Source organism: Hemiscyllium ocellatum, chromosome 8, assembly GCF_020745735.1.
Source record: "Hemiscyllium ocellatum isolate sHemOce1 chromosome 8, sHemOce1.pat.X.cur, whole genome shotgun sequence".
Classification (NCBI taxonomy): Eukaryota; Metazoa; Chordata; class Chondrichthyes; order Orectolobiformes; family Hemiscylliidae; genus Hemiscyllium; species Hemiscyllium ocellatum.
The window spans coordinates 103,380,531-103,403,921 of record NC_083408.1 but is presented as its reverse complement, the minus strand read 5'-3'; the positions used below and the strand labels follow the sequence as shown (position 1 = coordinate 103,403,921).

The following is a 23,391-nucleotide window of genomic DNA, read 5'->3' as shown; positions in this document are numbered from 1 at the left end:
TGAGCTTGAAGGGCCAAATGGCCTACTCTTACTTCCAAATCCTATGTTCCTTTTCTCTGCCCCCCCCCCCCCAGGATTTTCCTACATCTGAAATCAACTTAACCAGCATTCCTTTGCTTTGTCTTTTTTAAAAGTGAACCTTTTATAAATGCATTAAAAAATTTCAAAGATATGCAGAACAAGGCTAATATTTGTGTATATTTTTAATTATTTAAAGCTTATAACATGATTAGGAGATTCAGTATCAGGCACAGTGACAGACAGGAGATGTCATATTATATACTCTAACACTGTAGTCAAAACTGGAATGCTGGCAACCTCTACTTTCTTCATCTCATATCTTCCTATCCAATCTCTTCCTCGGAAGACAGAGACTCAAAAAGGTTCACCCTTGGTTATCACTGACTAGCAATGAGTCTGGACTGTGAATGTCAACAGATATTCATAAATCATTCCTCATTGGAGAAAGAGGAGTGCATTTTGCAGCACTGGTCACTGGAGAGGGTCAGGAGACTAATAATGGCTGGACAGGAAAACCTGGCTAGATGCTGTGTCCAATTGCAGGCTCAGCCTGAACTGAGGTTAGGCTACCTTTGCAAAGTTCCAAGCTCGTAATCAGGTCGTGCTCTTCTGCATTGGTGATCACACCACCCACTGAGGCAGAGGGCTAGCTCACAAACAGCAGGTCTGAATGTCTGCTCCTCCTACCTAGTGCCTCCCAGTTGTTTGTAACACATATCACCATCATATGTTAGAATTCACTTGGAGTCCAAGTTCCTTGGGCAACATAGACATTGACATATATGTTGTTGGCTGGTAGATGGTAGATCCAATGTCCCTTCCTCCATACTGGTGATCAGGAATCACTCCTGATCTTAACACTGGATGTTGGGAAGGATTTGCAAGTTGATACTTAGCCAGCACAGCTGTATTGTAAATACACCACCCTTGGACACTGAGTTTTGTCTGGGACACGAACCCAGAAGGTCAGAGGGTATTCACTGCACATACGAGACCCTCTTTTGTGGCACACATCCAATAAACTCACAAAATCAGAGTTACACTTTAGAAGAACCTTAACTCAATTAGACATTGAACACAGTCATTGAGATATGTCAATATTCATGACCGAGCAGGCTATGTCATTCTGACAAACACAAAATACTGTGGATGTTGGAGATCTGTAAAGAAAAACAAACTGCCAGAGGAACTCAGCAGGTCTGGCACCTTCTGTATATAGAGAGAGAGAAAGAGAGGAACAGAAAATGTTTCGATGTCCATAACTCTTCTTCAAAATGTTAACTGTTTTTCTTTCCCCAAATGCTGCTGGACCTGCTGAGTTTGTCCAACACTTTCAGTTTTATATTGTTCTGACTGTGGGAGGTAATTAATGCACATTATTGGCTGAGGATAGGGACCTTTACTTGACATTTAATCAGTGTCCCAGGGAAGGGAAAGTAGAAAAGGTATTTCATTATCAAACAAAGACATGTCTCATCTTGAGAAATTCAGATGCTCAGCAAAATTGTGAATGCTCTGATTCATTAGAACATTAAAGAATTAGAATAGATGACACTACTCTAAATATTATATTCCGATAATTACTCTGCTCTCAACTTCCAGCTGCTTTTAGAACTGCTTCTCATTTCTCTGTCCCCAGTGTTCACAAAGGTCAAGGATTAGGTAATAAAAGTACAATACTGCAGTTACTGGAAATCTGAAATAAAAACTGGAAGTGCTGAAGAAAGGGGACACGTTCAATCTAGCAGATCTAGCAGCATCTGTAGAGAGAAATAGAGTTTACGTTTTGAGTCCAGTGTGAAACTGCTACAGGGATTAGGGAAGCCTATTGCTCCCACATATATGTATCCCTCGAGCACCGTGCTTTGCTTTAAATGGCCCTGAATATTTAATCTTTACTATGCTCTGAAAGATAATGATTCAGCCAGTGAAGACATCTTTACTAAACTGTGTTTTAGATTTACTTTAAACTAATGTCTTCTGATCCTTCTAGTCTAACAAAGGGTAATATTTCAGGATCACCTTATCTGCACCCATTAAGATTCTCTGCTTCATTGAGGTCCCACTGAATGTCTGTGGAAGTAGTCAGAAGTCACATGACACCAGGTTATAGTCCAACAGGTTTATTTGAAATCACAAGCGCTGCTCCTTCATCATGTGAAGGATAGAAGATCAGGAGATGCTAATATTGAATCTTCACCTGACGACGAAGCAGTGCTCTGAAAGCTTGTGATTTCAAATAAATATAATCTGTAGGAATATAATCTGGCGTTTTGTCTACTAGGTCCAACAGCAGCACCTCCGCATCATGGAATGTGGTGCTCAGCTTTCTCCAGTGTTCCCGCACAGACCCATTCCCCCGATACTTGGTGTAATTCAGTAGGCCTCACATTAGGGCCTCTTGGGTTGATAGAATATTTCCCCATATCCAAAACCATGGATTAAGCATTTCACCTACCCTTGTCCAAACTGCGGACTGATCTCTCAAATGGTGCTGTGTTTTGCCAAAGCCAGTGCCTGGTTATCTAATTCTTGGAGCTACCCCCAAGAGAACCAGTCCAACAGACAGCATTAAAGCTGGAGTACAGAGAATACAGTGGCAGAAAAACCAGCATCTGGAGAAGATGCTGATGCTCAGTTGTACAGGATGTTCCATCTTGCTGATTACATGCCAGTAGCTCCACTACATTGGGTTGATACTGCAGCTGGCTGCATTTGAAGAAAGCTAATGAATTTTAGAGCACCAGGGTTCAGGTGTTTGTATCTTCTACAATGACTCAGCGACAGACCACGAATCAGTGTCCACCCTCCTGATCACTCACTTAGTTGGAGAAAGACAGTGACACACAAACCATAAGTCCCTGGTTTGATTACTTAGTCTGGCTGATCCTAATTGAGATTGCACAGCGAGAGAGATTGGTCACCAGTTCTAAAACAAAAAAAAATCTTTACAGCAGTTTGTAAAGATCTGTATTGAAAAATATGGAGTGGTTACGGTTTTTATTTTTAAATAGCATTCTTCGGTCTTTAGCAGCTGGGATAGAATCATTATCTGTGGACGTACTATCAAAAGTAAACTCAAGCTACACAACCCTCGGCTTGGGGCATGTTGTGGAGTCCCATCCCAAAGGTGCACTCATCTGTTGACACTGATACATTGCTTTGGCTCTAAAATTATCAAAACGACACAATTATTAAAAACCTTCCTCCAGGAAAACATGAGGAGAGGGAAACATGAGGTAGAGTTGAAGAGTCCAGCCACGCTGCGGACACTTGCTTGTCTTCTTGGCCCAGCCTAGGGACATAGGAACAGCAGCTGGAATCAGTGTCAGCACGGCCTTGTTATCTTTCACCCGTGTTTAGTGGATTTTAGTCAGCTCCCATTTCCCATCTCCAAACAGGAATAACATGGAGTCATGGTGCTGTCCAGAGAGAGAGGGGCAGAGAAATAAACATTGATTGATACATTGAAACTTAAGTGGATCATTTCCTTGCTCTCAGAATGTGCACTGCCAGGAAATGGAAAATTAAAGAATGATTATTGTTAATTAAAAATATTCCTCCACCTCCCAGCAATTTCCCCACTCCACCCTGACTCCTCAAACTGTTGACGTACAACAGGTGACTCAGGAGACACCAACTCACCCCCACTTCACCAGTGTATCCAAAATCAGAAAAATGGCTGGGCTATTTATACTTTCTCCCCACCCCCACCCTCCTCTCATTTATCTCTCCACCCTTCAGGCACTCTGCCCTGTATTCCTGATGAAGGGCTTTTGCCTGAAACGTCGATTTTACTGCTCCTCGGATGATGCCTGAACTGCTTTGCTTTTCCAGCACCACACTAATCTGGGCCAATTATTAGCCTGTTTCCAGTAGGATGCCACAAGCTAAGCATCGCAATCTAGTCAATACTCCCCATCAGCACAGAATGGTAGGGCTGACACTAACTGTAGCGTCCTCACGACTGGGCAAGACTGTTGGTCTAAACTCGGGACCTACCAGTGAACCTGAGAGATTGAAAACACTCTACTGAACCAGTCACTCCCTGTTTTTTCCCTGGAGGGGTCGGAGAACATTTTAGTGTGAGAAGTTTAAACATCATCAAAGAGAGTTGGGAAGGAGGAGGATTGCTCAAGAGGATTTCCTGAGCAGGACCTTGAGCTAGGCCTGAATTAAACATGCTCATGCCTGGAACATCCATCCTGAGAATCACAGAATCCCCACAGTGCATCAAGTCTGCACCAACTCCCCAGACCCAACTTCCCATCCTATTCCCGTTATCGCATACAAACCCAGCCTAAGCATCCCTGGACATTATGGGGCAATATAGCATGGCCAATTTACCTAACCTGCATATCTTTGGACTGCTGAGGGGTGGGGGGTGAAGAGGGGGCACGTAGAGACGGGGAGACCATGTAAACTCACAATTACCCGAGGCTGGAATCGAACTCGGCTCCTTGGCGGGATGAGGCACTTCTGCCAACCACTGAGGAACCGTGGTACCCATTCCTGCCTTGTCTTGCTGGATATCTTTAATATAAACCACAGAAACTTCTCCCCAATAGCTTTGATTGAGACCCAGAACTACAATAACAGGGCTTCCCAAACATCTTTACATTGTGACCCACATTTTGCTGCTGGGAGGACCTCAGACATGTGAGAGTGGGGAGAGGAACAACAGAGAGCGCGAGGAGAGGAACGACGGAGAGCGCGAGGAGAGGAACGACTAAGATAGTCAGGAGAGAAATGAGGGAGAGAGCAGGATGTAGGGGAGGGCAGTGGACAGTAAAGCTTTCTAATCCTCAAGGTTTTTAAATTAAAAAGTACCAACCATACCGTTTGTTTTTTATTTAATGCAAGAGCAAGCAGGAAGGCTATGTCACTATTAAAACATTTAGAAGACTCTGTACTTTGTCAGAGGTGCTGTATTGGAGCATGGTGGCTCAGTGGTTAGCACTGCTGCCTCACAGGATCAGGGTCCCAGATTCGATTCCACTGTTTGTGTAGAGTTTGCACATTCTCCCTGTGTCTGCGTGGGTTTCCTCCGGGTGCTCCAGTTTCCTCCCACAGTCCAAAGATGTGCAGGTCAGGTGAAATGGCCATGGAAAATTGCCCATAGTGTTAGATGCATTAGTCAGAGGGAAACGGGACTGGGTGGGTTACTCTTTGGAGAGCCAGTGTGGACATGCTCGGCCGAAGGGCCTGCTTCCACACTGTAGGGAATCTAATCTAATCTAAATCTAAACTCCACCAGCCTCACGACCTACAGCCTGTGAAGCCCTGCACTTTGTAGCCTTTGCATCCACTGACACTCAGTGAAAGGGTTAGAAATTTCTCTTGAGGTAGAGTTAATGGTCTCCTACCTTCTCCAAGCTGCTGCGGTGACCCACACTGATGACAGTCATGCCCAGCTGCTTGCAGGTGTGGTACAGCTCTCTTTCGGTCTCCTCTGTCAGTGCACTTGTAGCTTCATCTAACACTGGGAAGAGAAGAAGGACTGCTTAAGAATCAGAAGCTTGCAAATTCCAATCAAAGTGGGATACCTGGAAGGACAAGGTTGGGCTGGATGGTGCTCAAAAGAACAAGGGGTTGATCCCTTTGGAATGTATAAGATCCTTCGAGGGCTTGTTGGGGTAGGAATGGAGCTTTTCCTCTGGTTGCAGATCCAAGAACTTGTCAAGGGTTGGGCAGGAGTCAGAACCTCAAGATAAAGGGTTGGCCATGTTTGACTGACATTGGGAGACATTTTGAACCAATAGGGCTGTGAATCTAATCCTGAGGCAGTGAATTCTCAGCTGATGGTTCGATGCCAGTACTGTAGCTCCACATGAACCCCCTCAAAGCCAAATGTGTTTGACATAATCCTCCATCCCTTTCTCCGCCATGTAACTTCCCCTGTTAAAGGCACCTACACTATTCACCTCCATGACTCCATGTGGTAAGCAAGCTCTCCCTTATCTAGTCCACGTGATAACTGGCATTCATATTACATTCACTGGTGAACAGGTTTGAGACTGTCCAGGTATCACCCTTACAACACGTGATATTCATGCCATTACACTGGGATGAAATTAAGCCAAGTTCTTTTTTAAAAAATGGAGATGTACTGTCCTGATCCAATGCATTATCCAAATTTCACAGCGTTATTATCAATATGACAGTTTTAGGACAGAAACAAATTAAGAATAAAATACAAACAAAAAGATATTGCTGGAGAAATTCAGCAGATCTTCCCTCCATCATAAGGTCAGAAGAGGGGACATTCACAGATTGTTGCACAACGTTCAGCACAGTTCACGACTCCTCAGCTACTGAAGCAGTCTACGTTCAAATGCACCAAGATCTGGACAATAGTTTGGGCTGACAGATAGTTTGAGCCCCACACAAGCCAGGCAATGACCATCTCTAATAAAAGACAATGTATCTACCACTCCTTGACATTCAATGGCGTTACCATCACTGAATATTCCACCATTAACATCTTAAGGGGTACCATTGACCAGAAACTCAACTGGACTAGCCACATAAACACAATGGCAACAAGAGCAGGTCAGAGGCTAGGAATCAAGCATGTGTACCTCACCTCCTGACTCTCCAGGTCTCTCCACTATTTACAAGGCACAAGTCAGGAGTGTGATGGAAACTCCTTACTTGCTTCCATGGGTGCAACTCCAACAATATTCAAGAAGCTCGACACCATCCAGAACAAATTAGCCCACTTGTTTGGCATCTCACCCACAAACATCCACTCCCTCCATCAGCGACACTCAGTAACAGCAGTGTGTACTATCTACAGAATGCCCTGCATAAATTCACCAAAGACAGCACCTTCCAAACCCATGACCACTTCCATTTGGAAGGTTAAGGTTTAGCAGACACATGGGCACACCATCACTTGCAAGTTCCCCCCCAAGCCACTCACCATCCTGACTCGGAAATATATCGTCGTTCTTTCACGGTCACTGGGTCAAAATTCTAGAATTCCCTCCCTAATTGTCTACCTCCAGCACATGGATTTGCCAAGGGCAACTAGGGACAGTCAATAAATACTGCCCAGCCAGGGACACCAACATACCACAGAGAATCAACAAAAATATGTGAAGAGAAAACAGAGGTAATGTTTGACTCCATGGCCCTTCTATAATGAGTCTAAGAAATAAAACACAAGCAGAAAGACCCATCTCTCAGACCATCCAGCAATACACAGTAAATGGCTTTGTCGGTGTGTTATCTTGGGTGCAGTACAGTCCAGGGAAACTCCAATGGGCTATAAAACAGGTCATCAGTTGGTCCTCATATTCATTCATCTTCATGCTGCACCACACGAGACACAGACTGTAATGACCTGCCCAGCCTGGGTGGGCCTGAGACAACTTTTTCAGAGCAGCCTTCACCCAATGTGTTTCCCTTATAGTATAGCTCAAAACAGGAACTAGCTGTGTTGGCCTCAACTCTTCACCAACTCTGTTCCCTTTGCCTTAACCTGATGATGTTCCCTGAGACCCACCCAGCGTTAACCAGCCTGCCAAGCCAGGCTGGCCTGTGGTGTGGCTTAGGGCTGATCAACACTAACCTGCATATTTGGGCTGGTGATAGAAGAGTCGAGTGAAGCACAGTCTCTGCATTTCTCCAGGAGACAGCACATCGTACCTGGTGAGCAACAAGAGGCCAATCAGATCTTGAACACTTCTTCATGACATGTCAGAGAAGAAAGCATGAATAGAACAGATCTCTGAACCAAACTGTTCCATGATTCCATTTAACTCACTGAGAAACTGACCTAACCCCTTCTCAAACAGGCAATGATCCACAGCAAATCACCCACGGTGGGGAAATCTTTCTGAAATGCCTTCGTGCTTTTCCAAAGTAATTGAGCAAAAACAATCCACCACATCCCTCAAATTACACAAATGCCACAATTCAACTCTAATCAGCAGCATTACATGGGATATATTACTTCCCATAATGTCACCACTGTTATGAAGTCTCTACACATTTATCCCACTGAATGACAGAGCAAACCAAACCCCTTGCTTCATGCTGAGTTAGTTGATTGTGGGGCTGCTATAATTAACGAGGAGAAAGGGAGGACTGCAGATCAGAGCTGAAAATGTGTTGCTGGAAAAGCGCAGCAGATCAGGCAGCATCCAAAAAGCAGGAGAATCGACGTTTCGGGCATGATTCCTGAAGAAGGGCTCATGCCCGAAACGTCGATTCTCCTGCTCTTTGGAAGCTGCCTGACCTGCTGCGTTTTTCCAGCAACACATTTTCAGCAATGCTATAATTAATCTCAGGACCCTGGACAATATCCACTGGGTGCTGTGAAGGTAACAGTGTGAAACTCACTGGCTGCATGCTTGCTGACACTCATTGTAACAGAACGTCATGTCAGCGGCACGGTGGCTCAGTGGTTAGCATTACTGACTGACAGCACCAGGAACCCAGGCGATTGTCTGTGTGGAGTTTGCATCTTCTCCCTGTATCTGCGTAGATTTCCTCCAGGTGCACCAGTTTCCTCTCTCAATCCAGAGATATGCAGGTCAGGTGAACTGGCCATGTTAAATTGCCTGCATTAGTCAGGGGTAAATATAGGGATGAGGAATGGGTCTGAATGGGTTACTCTTCGGATGGTCGGTGTGAATTTGTTGGGCTGAAAGGCCTGTTTCCATACTGTCAGGAATCTAATCTAATACATTAATAATGGTGATACGTCACTAGACAATGCCTGGCTAACTGGCACTAACCCTGACAAGGGGCTGTGTGCCCTCCAAGTCACAATAAATCTAATTCTTTTAAGTGGATTCCCCATATTCAACTTGAACAACTGGATAAAGTTAAAAATCACACAACACCAGGTTATAGTCCAACAGGTTTATTTGGAAGCACTAGCTTTCGGAGCGCTGTTCCTACAACCACCTGATGAAGGAGCAGCGCTCTGTAAGGCAGTACTTCCAAATAAACATTTTGGACTATAATTTGGTGTTGTGTGATTTACAACTTTGTGTACCCCAGTCCAACACCGGCACCTCCAAATCTGGAACAACTGGAGCAGATTCTGCAATCCTGTACTGATCTGCATCTCGATGTAATTGTTATGCCAATGCGTTTGAACCCTAAAATACTATGTGCGTTTTTACCCCTCAATTCGAAAACACTTTTTTTTCTAAAAGAGGACTGCTATTGAGAAAAATGATCTGTGTGTGTAAAATCTGTGGTTGGCTGCCAAAATAATTCTGTATGGAATCTGAAAATATCAAAAGACATTCAGACAGAGAGAAATAATTCTGAAGAATATCCAATACCAGAAGACATCATCAAGGTACAAAATGACCTGTCATCCCAGGTGACAATGTTCACTATTGTCAGTTATCTAATACATAGAGGAATGGTTTGCCAATTCAGTCTTTAAAAAGGAGTGCTGACTCATCCTGTGATCAGAGTTAGTTTAAACAATCCACTAGCAGTGACTAAAATCTTGCAGTTTGCTTCTTAATTTCAGGCACAATGGGAACAGTGCCTGTTGTCAATAAGAGTGAAAATCTGCACGAAAATGTGTCAAGTTTGAAAGTCAGAAACTCAGATGTAAAGTCTAAATAAAAGTCGGTCTCACCAGTTCCAATCCACTCTCTCATCCAGACCACCAGTCCTCTTCAGGAGTGACCCCTTAATGCAAGAATAGCTAAATCAGTTAGACTGTAACTCTCTGAGGTTCCAAGTTGTTGACCAAGGAAATAAGGATTAGAGTCTATATCAGCCTTGCGGAGGTGCTTGATCAGATCGAGCTCAGAATGTGCCTCTTAATACCAGCCAGGAGAGTCAATTATCTTCCAGCTTCATGAGGGGGGCCAAAGACAGAAGTTACTGGAAATACTCAGCACATCACGCAGCCTCAGTGGAGTCTTCAACATGAAATATTAGCACTGCATCTCTCATGGAGTCAAGTAGCTTGTGTTTTACATGTATATTTATTTATGAGCTGGCCTGTACGTGGAAGGAATAGGGGATGAATTGGATATTTAGGAATCAGCAAGATACAATGGGCCAAACAGCCACCTTATTTGCTGCACCATTCTTTAAAGGCAGAGAACACACAAAGTACACTCCATTAACTAACAAGAAAGAAATTTCAACACATCACTTGACACTAGGGTATAACACATGTAAATACACAGTTAGAAAACCAGTTGAAACATCAACCCAATATACAGTTTAATATGCCATCCAATCCCCTTGATTTGGTTCCAGCCAGTCATTTCCAGGTATCTATTATTACAACTTGTACTCATTATCCTATAACTAACTATTATCCATTAGCTTATGCAAAAACCAGGTACCCGTTATCCAATGCATAAACCAGGTACTCATTATTCCATATGTAATAGCCAGAGGTTTGGTGTCTTACACATAAACAAGGTATAAATTATCCTAAAATTTAAACAGGTATCCAGTAAACCATACATGAGGCAGGTGTCCATTATCCCATATATGAACCACTGGAGTCCTACAATTAGACTGCAGTTTGTAACTCAGTGTCGGCTATCCTTTTCATATATATGAAGCAAACTGAATCTTTTGCATGTATTCTAATCTGTAAATTATTCTCAAATATCCATCATTCCATATCTAAAACATCTGAGGCCCTTACAGATTCCATCTGTAATCACTCCTGAGTATCCATTACTTTATATTTAATCCATCTGAACCCCTCCTAAAACTGCTCAGGATGAAAGAACTTTAAATAGGTACTCAGGGAGAGCCACACTTCAATCTTTACTCCTATTACTTGTTGAAGAATACTGCTTATTGTAGATACTGAAGCACACTTTACCAGAAAACACCATTAAGATCTAAAGTTTAAACAACAACCACAAGCTGCCCTTCCTCACGCTGAACTGTTTTGTTAACTATTAATCCAGGTCCCTCATAACTGCATCCATTTCAGAACTAATTTGCTCTGTATATCCCATATCCCTTCCTGCAGTTAATTCTATTGTGCCTGTCCTTCAGTGTCAAATCCCTACTCTCCTGCATCATGTGTGCAATGCACTGTAGGGTCTGTCCACATGCTGACTTTCTTTGGGTCCCGTGGAGTTATGGTTTTCCCCCAGAAAGTGTACTTCACTGCTGGAACCCTGCGAGAACAGGTAAAAACAATGGGTTTGATTCATCTACGTGGGTGCCACTCTGTAGGCCAGCATTTATTGCGCATCCCTAATTACCCTGGAGTGTGTGCAATTCAGACAAAACTTTTTTAGAGTTCTTGGCCACCTAATTTCATTCCTACAATGAACACATTGGAAACAGAGCAAATGGTAAAAAGTAGGAATGCTCACTCATTCGAGAGAAATGACTGGCCTTGGTTGAACCTGAAGGTCACCATGCCTCGATGAGGGGAGAAGTTGAAGAGGAGAGCCCTTCATGGTAACCTGAGCTGAAGCAGAAACTGAACCTGTACTGTTGGCGCTCCTCTGGATTGCGAACCAGCCCCGAACAGTAGATGGTATTAACACCAGAACAATACAAACATTGAAGCACAGAGATGGAGGAGGCAGCGCTGTGCAGGGATCTGAGCAAGCGGGGATTTCTAAGTGTGAGGCACATGTAGGCCAATGGGCAATGGCAGATAAGTAAGACCAGAGTGATGAGTGGGAGATGTGTGGGGCTGAGGGCAACTCTAACACACGTTCAATCAAATTGCAAACGCGTGTGAAGTGCTTGCGTTGTAAATGCTGAACCGTGTAAACTCTGCCCTGGTGCCAGTAAAAGGAATGAGTTATCAATGACTCACCAATCCGGTCAATGTTAAGAAGCGGATGATTCTCTCGTCATCTGGTAAACCTGAGGGAAATAATGCATCAAAATAGTCACCTCTGTACTTCAGTCAACAAACTGCTGCTGTGAATAGTTGGCTTGGCACATGATGCTGTATACCTGTAACTGGGTAGATTTCCTTCAAAGGATAAATTACCTGTTTTCAAAAAAAGACAGACAAAAACGGAAACATTTTTATAAATTGATTTTCAAGCAGCTCATTTAAACACAGCCCTCCCAATCACTCTGCCCTGAGAACATTACAATGTCTAGCTCTTGGCATTTTCTCCCCTGAATTCTTTCATTCCACAACTCTGCCCTTCCTTCCCGAGAGCTCTAATTTCCTCTTTCATGGTCCCCATACTCTCCCTGTCCAAGGACTCTCCCACCTTTCTGATTAGATAGCTCAATGAACATATGGGAGTGATTTAAGGCTAAGGAGGAGTTTGAGCTGAGAATGGTGAACACCAATACAGACCGGTTGGGCCGAATGGCCTGTTTCCTCTCTGTAACATCACTGTGTATGCAGTCTGTGAAGTTCACAGAGGTAAGCAGGGGTGGAGGTAAAACAAAAGAAGCCTGTGACAGTGATCAGGATACTCCTATAGGCAGCCTGTATGCAAGAGGCCTTTTCCACCCTCTGACACGTCCACGGAGTTTCTTTAAACCTCCAACTCCCAATTTCCTCCCTTCCAACTTCCTGCTGCCCTAACACCTGACATTCATTCAGGACAAAGAGCCTGGCATGGCTGGCACCCCCCCCGCAACACTCCTGACACCGTGACAGTACTGTGCACCAAGTACTAGATGCACTGCTGTAACTCAACAAGGCTCCTCCAGAAGCACATTCCAAACCCTTGGCCTCTAACATCTACAAGGTATTAGATGTATGGCAACACAATCATCTGCAAGTTCTCCTGCCCACCACACACCAGCCTAACTTGGAAAATAATCGGCTTTCCTCCATTGTCGCTGGGTCAAAATCCAGATTCTCTTCTGAACAGCACTGTGGGTATCCCTGAACACCAAGGACTGCTACAATTCAAGAGGAAAGCTAACCACTACCTTCTCTGGGGCAATTAGGGATGGGCAATAAATGCATAAGTGGCATCCATGTGGATGAATCAAACCCATCGTTTTTACCTGTTCTCGCAGAGTTCCATCAGTGAAGTATGGCTTCTGGGGAAAAAACATAACTCCACGGGGCCCAAAGGAAGTCAGCATGTGGACAGACCCTGCAAGTAAAGAGTACAGCCTTTCAACAACTCGCCTTTTCAATTCAATTATGATGCACATAATTCAAGAAACAATGACTTGAGTAACGTTCTAAAAATGTAGCTGCAAGGCCAAAAAAAGTGACCTGCTGATTGGGTTCAGCTATACTACATCTCTTTGCCTCTGTGGAAGAGTGTGTGCGCTTGTGTCAGTGTGCGCATGTGTGTGCGTGTGTGTCTGTGCATGATTGAGGGGTGGGGGGGTACAGCAGAGAAAGTCAAGCCTGGGAGGAACCAGTGACATCATTCTCCAGCACAGCTATTACAGCCATCAACCAAACCGAGGGGGGGGGGGGGGGGGGGGGGGGGAGGGATGTGGTTCCACTCCTCACTCTGCCCATGGATGATGCTCTCACACTGTGAAACACAAGTGTTACTCCACAGAGAGCTGAGGATTCTGACCTCTTCCTCACTGTGGTTTCTCAGACACTCAGACCCGAAACAAAACCAAGATGATGCTGGAAACACTCAGCAGGTCAGGAAGCAGCTGTGGAGAGAGAATCTGAGTTAACGGTAACAACACGAGTACGTACGAGCATGTGTATTAAGAGCTGGAGTAGGCCATTGGACCCTTGACCATGCTCAGTCACTCGACAGGATCATAGCCTATGTGACTGTGGCCTTAAATCCATCTTCCTCTGTTTTTTCTCAATAACTTTTGACTCCTTATCAATCAAGAATCTATCTACTCTGCCCCAAAAGTATTCAATCAGCCAACCTCTACTGCTCTCTGGGGAAACAGAGTACCACAGACTGAAGACCACTTGAGGGAAAAATTTCTTCTCATCTCTATTTTAAATAGGAGACTTTTTATTTTTACACGACGTTCCCTAGCTCTTGACTTTCACACAACGGGAAACACTCTTTCATTGTTGCTGCATATTAAGTCCCTTCAGGATCTTCTCATGCCTCTAAATTTCAATGATTTGGTTTGATTTATTGTCATAGGTATCTCGTTACAAAATACAGTGTAAAGTGTTGGACAGTGTTGCCATTCTTTGGTGCCATCTTAAAAATAAACCAAAATGTAGAATGCAAAGGCCGAAAAATGAAAGCAAGAGAGAGTGCCCAACTTTACAGCCCTTCTCGTTAAGTACTCTGCCCTTTGCAGCGTCGCTGCCAATGGAACAAAAGTTACCACACATCAGCGCTATCTCACCTCCACAAACCCCCTTGCCACTATGAGTCCTCATTGGATCTCACCAATGCAGACACCACTGATACCACCATGCATCACACTGGCCCAAACTCAACATCACCACTGCCATGAGTCTGCTTCGCTAATGGATACAAGTCCAACCTTTCCTCATATGAGAACCCAATACTCTCATCTGCAATTATGTCCTTTGTCAATAAAGGTGACCAAAATTACACACAGACTCTAGGTGTTCATTCACCAATGGCCTCTTCAACTCTAACACACATCTCTATTATAATATTCTATTCAACCTTGCAATGAATGATAACATTCTATTCACCTTCCTAATTACATGCAGTACCAACTGACTAACATCTTGCGATCTATATACCAGGACACCCAGATCCCTCTGTACTGCAGAGTTGGCGATCAGTGCCCAGTGAGAGAAGAGCAATAGCACAGAGGATCAGGGGATTGCTTGGTTGGAATGGTTTCACAACATTGGTCAAATCTTACCGTGAGCTGTCTCCCACAGTCTATTCAGGACCCGTAACAGAGTGGTCTTTCCAGAGCCAGTGTTGCCCGTTACCAAGAGGTTGTGCCCCGCGATGACTGTCAGGGTTAGGTTTTCCACTAGCACCTCCTTGGAGGACAGTGCAGTAAAGGAGACCTGCTCCAAGATAAAGGCCACATCACCAGAATCTTCCTCGTCCTCCTCTTCTGAATCTAAACTGTCCCTGGAGAACACCATAATAACAGTGTGAGCCTATTGTACTTTGTGACGCTGATAGCCTCCAACACTGCGTAATGTGTCTACAAACAACATGCATAGACATTGAGAGACATTGTGCTTGAGCAAAAGCTAGAGAGAGTGAGTGTGGGGGACACGGAGAATGAGTGTGTGTGTGTGTTTGTGTGAGTGCACCTGGTTAGGGTTATATTGTTGGGGGGGGGGGGGGGGGGGGGGGGAGTGAAATATATTGCTTAATAGCAGCCAACAGCATCTCACTTACAGGTGTCAGCCTTGGCTCAGTGCTGTGAGTTCAAGTCCCACTCCAGAGACTTAAACACATAAACTCATCTGTGATTCCACTGTAGCACCAGGTCGGAGAACGCCATCTTTTACTTAAGACATTACATGAAGGTCTTGTTTGGCCCCCCCCGGGTGGTTGGTAATACTGTAATTAGAAGTGAACAAAATCTCCACAACGTCCTGGCTAATATTTACCCCTTGGATAATATTACGAACAGTTTATCATATTACTGTTTGTGGGAGCTTACCACAGGCAAACTGTCCGCCACATATTTTACATTCCAATTGTGACTATATATTGACAGCTGGGAAGTGCTTTGAGATCTGAAAGAAGTTACAGAAATAAAAGTGGATATAGTGGATGTGGAGAAGATGTTTCCATGAGTAGGAGAGACTAAGATCCGAGGGCACTGCCTCAAAGTGAAGGGGTGACCCCTCAGAACTGAGAGGAGGAGACATTTCTTCAGCCAGAGGGTGGTAAATCTGTGGAACTCATTGCCACAGAAAGCTGTGGAGGCTGTCACTTAAGACAATGATAGATAGGTTCTTGATTAGTAAGGGGATCAAAGGATATTGGGTGAAGGCAGGAGAATGGGGTTGAGAAACATATCAGCCATGATCAAACAGAGGAGCAGACGTGATGGGCTGAATGACCTAGTGGTATTATCGCTTGACTAATAATCCAGAAACTCAGCTAATGTTCTGGAAACCTGCATTCAAATCCTACCATGGCAGATGGCGGAATTCAATAAAGAATCCAGAATTAAGGGTCTAACGATGATCGTGAAATCATGGTCAATTGTTGGAAAACCCATCTGGTTTACTAATGTCCTTCAGGAAAGGAAATCTGTCATCCTTACCTGTTCTGGCCTACATATAACGCCAGACGCAGAGCAATGTGGCTGAATCTTAACTGCTCTCTGGGCAATTAGGGATGGGCAATATATGCTGGCCTGGCCGGAGACTCCTGAGTGAATAAAAAAATGCCTAATTCTGCTCCTATATCATGTGGTCTCAGTGTCTGGTTGGCACAACTTGACTGAAAGCCTCCAGTGCTCTTTATCATCAGGATCATGTGACAGGTTAAGTTTGAGGCTGCCACAAAGGTTTTCAACATAAAGCAGCCAATTTCACATATTCCCAGGAATGGTGTTAAACAGGGTATTATTTCAGACTGTCTATGATATAGTAGTCCTTAATCACCTTACACAGGATGGATACAGCCCTTTCCTTATTGCTGGGACAGAGAAGAGGATTCCTAATGAAGGGCTTATGCCCAAAACTTTGTTTCTCCTGCTCCTCGGATGCTGCCTGACCTGCTGTGCTTTTCTAGCTCCACACTCTCATCTCTGATCTCCAGCATCTGCAGTCGTCACTTTCTCCACGAGGAGATTGGGCCAGGTTCTAATTCTAATTTATTTTCCTATTTTCCCCCAAGGGGTTGATTTTCTGTCGGTGCTCCATTTTACTTAACAGGTGAATCGGAACTATATCACTATTCCTTTACTGTCACTGGGTCAAAATCCTTCCCAACAGCACTGGGAGTGTACCTACACCAAACGGAATGGGAGACAGCTCACTGCCATTTACTACAGGGCAGTTAGGAGTGAGCACTATAGGCTGCCCAGACACCCCACATCCCGTGAAAAGATCAAAAGATAGTTTGGGACAGTGGAGGGGATTGAGAGAGATGGTGATGAGGTAGCACTAGATGTCACTCTCACATTTGTAGGGGAAACTGATGCCTTAGGTTGGCTCTTGTCACCAAGGGGGCAGCTTTGAGATATATCAGGGACCAGGAGGACAGGGGACAACAGGCAATGGTGTGGAAGCCAGGAACAGGGGCATTGCAAGTGATATGCTCGATATGATTCCATAGGTAAACAGAAAATAGGTGCAGGAGTAGGCCATTTGACCCTTTGATCCTGCACTACCGTTCAATATGATCATGGTGGATCATGCAATCTCAATATCCCATTCCTGCTTTCTCCCCATATCCTTTGATCCCTTTAGCCGTTAAGGGCCACGTCCAGCTCCCTCTTGAATATATCTAACCAACTGGTCCCAACAGTGGTAGAGGATTCCACAGGTTCTCTCTGAGTGGAGAAATCTTTCCTCATCTCAGTCCTGAATGGCTTACCCCCTTATTCTTCAACTGTGACCCCTAGTTCTGGAATTCCCCAACATTGGGAAGACTTTTCCTGCATCTAGCCTGACCCAGCCCATCAGGACTTTACACCTTTCTATGAGACTCCCCCCCTCATTCTTCTAAGAATGGATCCAGGTGAGAGCAGTCTCACCTGACTAGACAGCGGTGGAGAGGTGTTGGAGGAGGATGGGGCTGCGGGCCGGTCGAGAAGCTTGAGGAAGGAGAGTTCTCCCCTGTTACAGTCACACAGGTCACCAGTTCCGACTTGGACAGGAACCGTTTGGTCCTGCAGCAGAGGCAGAAACCGAGCACATGGTCTCAAACGTGGAGCTCTGGGAAAAATAAGCTGGGATTTGGGAGTTGGAGAGGAATGGCGTGGCAGGAAATGGGAGTCTGCAAGGATGGTTGAGTAAATGGTCACCTTTTTCTTTTCAGGAGAGATGCACAAAGTAGCAGATTTGAAGGAGAATCTGAAGACAGAGAACCATCAGTACTAGCCAACATGGAAAGCAAGTAGGGACTTTGGGCGTTCAGCAATTTAGTGGGTACAGAGTTAAGGAAACAGGAGATAATAAAATGTGGAGAAGACGCGCAGAAAGGTAGGGGAGAAACCAGAGAAAGGTAAGGGGTTGAGACAGGGCTGGGTTTGGTGGGGAGTCAGGGAAAGATTTAGTGAGATCGACAGCTTGGGAGAAAAGATAAGTTTAAAGAAGAATCATAAAGGAAGAGAGGGGTGTTTCAGGAGAGAATTCTAGACCTTGGTGCATTTGCAACATATGTCTGAATGAGTGGTGATACTGGAAAGAGAAGCAATGAGAGACCTTTCAATGGAAGCAAACATCAATCTCTGATGCTGAATCAGATCGGGGGGAAACCAACAGGAATCTGGCACATTCTGTGGTTAAAGTTAGTTGGTGCTTTAGGTGACAATGAGAAAGGATTACTGCCACGGCTACTCAGTAAAACTTACTTGTCAAAACCTGACAATTCCTTGCATGATGGCTGTCTGCTCTTACATTGTGATTTGCAGAGTTTGAGGACCATCTCTTGCAGCTCTCCAATTCTGTCAGTGATAGAGAACAGAGAAACAGCCACTGAGTGTCAGCCACGATCTTGGTGAATGGAGGAGCATATTAAACCAGATCCTCTCTGTGCAGCAGCAGCAATGAGCCAGATCATTGCTAATCAACATCATGAGCCATCAGTGTAAAAATCTCACACCAAAATGAGTCGTCAAGTCGCCCTTTATTACAGGGCTAAGGATGGGTCACAGCATATACACACACTCTGGGTCTGGATTCCTTATCCAGTGGTGCGTGTGTCCAGGAGCAATGGATATGAGGACAACTCAAGGCCCCAGTTTACTTCAGCAGCCGCTGCAGGCAGAACATGGTCTGACTCCATTGCCTTCTGTCTAGACAGACTCTGGCTCACTGCCTATGAGGTCTGGTGTGGACTCTGAGCCAAATGGCTTGTTTTCACAGCATTGGGCTTCCATGATTCTATTATCTTCGCCAACCCATCCCACAGCTTTTCTCCTGCCATTCTATCCATCTCCCCCACCCCCCACTCCTCCACTTCTACCCTGTCCTCTCCCCCTCCACCCCATCCCACAGTTACCTCTCCTTGCCCACCCTCCCTCGCTCACAGAGTCTTTCCAACCTGTGTGTGTAGCCTGCAAGGTCAGATACGGTTGTCGAGAGGTCAATGAGTTGGCTGAAGCAGTGTATCAGATACATGGACACAAAGGCATTCTGCAAAATATAAAAAGCAGTGTGCAGTGCAAAGGTCACAAACCGAAAGTGGACAGACGTCATTTTGGACATCCCAGAACAAGAATGGTTCCTGCAACTGAACTCTCCGAACTGAACTGTGATTTGGAAGTGGGGGGAGGGGGCGGGGAGAGAGAGAGGAAAAAAGTTCTGAACTTTCCAGCATTACTCTGGAGATCTCAGGAATTAAACCTTTATTGTCTGGTAACTGGCAAGTTTCTCTTCACTTTTGGCTATAAAATATACAAGTAGAATTAGGCCATTCAGCCCACTGATTCCACCATTCGATCATGGCCGATGTGTTTCTCAATCCCATTCTCCTGTTTTCTCCCCCTAACCCTTGGTCCCTTCACTAACCAGGAAGCTATCTATTTCTGTCGTAAATACACTCAATGATGTTGATTGAGGGTGGAAGTTCACAGGTAAAAGGACAGCTGGAAAGTGGGAAGCCTTCAAAAATGAGATAATGTGAGCCCAGAAACAGTATATTCCTGTTAGGGAGAAAGGCAAGGCTGGTCGATGTAGGGAATGCTGGATGACTAGAGAAGTTGAGGTTTTGGTTAAAAAAAAGCATATGTCAGGTATGGACAGCAGAGCTCGAGTGAATCGTTAGAAGAGTATAAAGAAGGTAGGAGTATACCTAAGAGGGAAATCAAAAGGACAAAAGGGGGCATGAGATAGCTATATGGTTAAGGAGAATCGAAAGAGATTCTATAAATACACTACGGAAAATCACCTAGTTTCCCCAGGTGGGAAATCCGATGATAAAACCTCCGGGAAAATGTCCAAATGGAGGTGGGAACCCTGGTCTGATTAATCTGCCCCCACTGAAAACTTGTTTGCCTGGATAATGGAAAATAAATGGCAAAACATTTTTGAAAAAAAAAACGTGAATGATCTGGGCCCTTAACTTCCCAGTAAATGGGATTATATTACAAGTTTAAATGATCCACAGAGTGTAGGGCTTGGGATCAATCAGGATTCGGCATAGCTGTGTCTTGCACTGCCACCCAGTGGTATACTGTGCACATGTCAGCTCATAACCTGAATACAGACCACATTATACCACAAGACTGGTGGTATGGTGTCTCAGTGGTTAGCACAGCTGCCTCACAGCACCAGGAATCCAGGTTCGATTGCAGCCTCGGGTGATTGTCAGTGTGGATTTCGCATATTCTCCCCGTGTCTGCGTGGGTTTGCTCCGGTTTCCTCCCACAATCCAAAGATGTGCAGGCCAGGTGAATTGACCATGTTAATAGTGTTAGATGCATTAGTCAGAGGGAAATGGATCTGGGTGGGTTAATCTTCGGAGGATCGATGTAGACTTGTTGGGCCAAAGACCTGTTTCTACACTGTAGGGAATCTAGTAAGACCTTTCCATCCGATCACATATTGATCCAAATGATCAATTGCTGCTTCTGCTGTGGCCTTATTTGAGTTGCTTTCCTTCTTTCAGCTTTTTTTTTCGTTTTCCACAGATTGCAATGTCACTGATGAGGACAACATTTATGATCCATCTCTAATGTTCTGGAAAAGGTGTGGTTGTGAGCTGTCTTCTTCAACTACTGCAGTCTATGGAATGTAGCTGCATCCACTGTGCTGATTGGGGAGCGAGTTCAAGAATTTTGACCCAGTAACTGTGAAGGAACAGAGATATATTTCCAAGTCAGGATAGTGTGTGACTTTGAGGGGAATGTGGGGGTGATGGTGTTCCCATGTTTCTGCTGGCCTGTCCTTCTAGGTGGGAGTAAGGGAAGTGCTGTTGAATTGCCTGGTAAGTTGCTGCAGTGCATCTTGTAGCTGGTACACACTGTGACAGTAGTGCAAGGATTAAATGTTCAAGCTGGTAGATTTTCATGTGTGCCAGTCAAACAGATGGATTCAACTTGAGTGGTGTTAAGGCTCGCCAGTGTTGATAATTGTACTCATCCAGGCAGTTGGGGAGTATTCGATCACACTCCTGATCTTTGCCTTGTCGATGGTTGACAGGCTTTGAGGAGTCAGAGGTTCAGTTACTTGCTGTAGAATTGTCAACATCTGACCTGCTGGTGTGGCCACTGTATAGTCCAGTTGAGTTTCTGGTCAATGGTACCTCCAGGTTGTTGATAGGTGCAAGGTTATTCACATCCCCCACTGTGCGCAATGCCTGCTCCTGGCAAACTTTCAGATTCTCATATTGCTTCGGTTCTGATTTAAATCTAACACTAATTGCTGATCAATTTGGAGATTTGGGACAGGATGTACTTTTTAAGACACACCAATTACCAGGCAATGACCATTGCCATTAAGAGACAATCTAACCATCTCCTTTTGATAGCCTTATCATCACTGAATCCTTCACTGTCTGTCCTTCATATGATTTAACAATAAAAAACAACAGCCTTATTGTGGGGCACCAGAGACAAAGATAAATATCTCAGAATGAAATACAATTAGTATACACACATTTCAGGACAGCTGCAGGACACAGAGAGCTGATGAGATCGGCAAAAAAGTTTCCTCTATCTTAAAGCAAAATTGAGTCAAAGAGACCTCAAAGGCTTCTTCCTTTCCCGCCGTACCAACCAGTACCCTTCCACTGACACCCTCCTTTGACTGACTGAACTGGTCCTCACTCTGAACAACTTCTCTTTCCAATCTTCCCACTTTCTCCAAACTAAAGGAGTAGCCATGGGCACCCGCATGGGCCCCAGCTATGCCTGTCTCTTCATAGGATATGTGGAACAGTCCATCTTCCGCAGCTACACTGGCACCACCCCCCACCTTTTCCTCCGCTACATCGATGACTGTATCGGTGCTGCTCGTGCTCCCACGAGGAGGTTGAACAGTTCATCCACTTTACTAACACCTTCCACCCCATCCTCAAATTTACCTGGACCGTCTCAGACTCCTCCCTCCCTTTCCTAGACCTCTCCATTTCTATCTCGGGTGACCGAATCAACATGGACATTTACTATAAACCGACCGACTCCCACAGCAACCTAGGCTACACCTCCTCCCACCCTGCCCCCTGTAAAAACGCAATCCCATATTCCCAATTCCTTCGTCTCTGCCGCATCTCTCAGGAGGACCAGTTCCAATACTAAACAACCCAGATGGCCTCCATCTTCAAAGATCGCAATTTCCCCTTAGACGTGCTCGACGATGCTCTCCACCACATCTCCTCCACTTCCCGCTCTCCGCGCTTGAGCTCCGCCCCTCCAATTGCCACCAGGACAGAACCCCACTGGTCCTCACCTACCACCCCTCCAACCTCCATATACATCGTATCATCCGTCGTCATTTCCGCCACCTCCAAACAGACCCTACCACCAAGGGTATATTTCCCTCCCCTCCCCCATCAGCGTTCCGAAAAGACCACTCCCTCCGTGACTCCCTCGTCAGGTCCATACCCCCCCGCCAACCCAACCTCCACTCCCGGCACCTTCCCCTGCAACCGCAAGAAATGCAAAACTTGCGCCCACACCTCCAAGGTCCCAAGGGATCATTCCATATGCACCATAAATTCACCTGCACCTCCACACACATTTACTGCATCCACTGCACCCGGTGTGGCCTCCTCTATATTAGGGAGACAGGCTGCCTACTTGCGGAATGTTTCAGAGAACACCTCTGGGGCACCCACACCAACCAACTCAACCACCCCGTGGCTCAACACTTCAACTCCCCCTCCCACTCCACCAAGGACATGGAGGTCCTTGGACTCCTCCATCGCCAAACCGTAGTAACACGACGGTTGGAGGAAGAGCGCCTCACCTTCTGCCTACAAACCCTCCAACCACAAGAAATGAACTCAGATTTCTCCAGTTTCCTCATTTCCCCTCCCCCCACTTTGTCTCAGTCCCAACCCTCAAACTCAGCACCACCTTCCTAACCTGCAATCTTCTTCCTGACCTCTCCGCCCCCACCCCACTCCGGCCTATCACCCTCACCTTAACCTCCTTCCACCTATCACATTTCCAACGCCCCTCCCCCAAGTCCCTCCTCCCTACCTTTTATCTTAGCCTGCTTGGCACACTTTCCTCATTTCTGAAGAAGGGCTCATGCCCGAAAAGTCGATTCTCCTGCTCCTTGGATGCTGCCTGACTTTTCAAGCAACACATTTTCAGCTCAAAGAGAACTCACCCTCGTAAAGAAATTACACTGGACTGAGCTTCTAATCTGCTTGACAAAGTTTTGTTTGAACATTC

The 23,391-nt window shown here is 45.2% G+C and overlaps 1 protein-coding gene across 3 annotated transcripts in view; it reads right to left on the bottom strand.

The window, feature by feature from the left end:
• Nucleotides 1-190: 190 nt before the first annotated feature.
• The window catches only part of abcd4 (ATP-binding cassette, sub-family D (ALD), member 4), a 46,012-nt gene continuing 22,811 nt past the window's right edge, over nt 191-23,391 (bottom strand). For all 3 annotated transcript variants that reach the window (XM_060829398.1, XM_060829400.1, XM_060829399.1), the window contains 10 exons: nt 19,092-19,183; nt 18,400-18,492; nt 14,764-14,984; nt 12,979-13,070; nt 11,956-11,992; nt 11,813-11,862; nt 9,635-9,687; nt 7,598-7,674; nt 5,388-5,503; nt 191-3,443 (listed from right to left, as the gene is read on the bottom strand). In XM_060829398.1, coding sequence (XP_060685381.1) covers nt 3,381-3,443; nt 5,388-5,503; nt 7,598-7,674; nt 9,635-9,687; nt 11,813-11,862; nt 11,956-11,992; nt 12,979-13,070; nt 14,764-14,984; nt 18,400-18,492; nt 19,092-19,183 — 894 coding nt within the window. In that variant the 3' untranslated portion in view covers nt 191-3,380. The remainder of the gene's footprint in view (nt 3,444-5,387; nt 5,504-7,597; nt 7,675-9,634; nt 9,688-11,812; nt 11,863-11,955; nt 11,993-12,978; nt 13,071-14,763; nt 14,985-18,399; nt 18,493-19,091; nt 19,184-23,391) is intronic.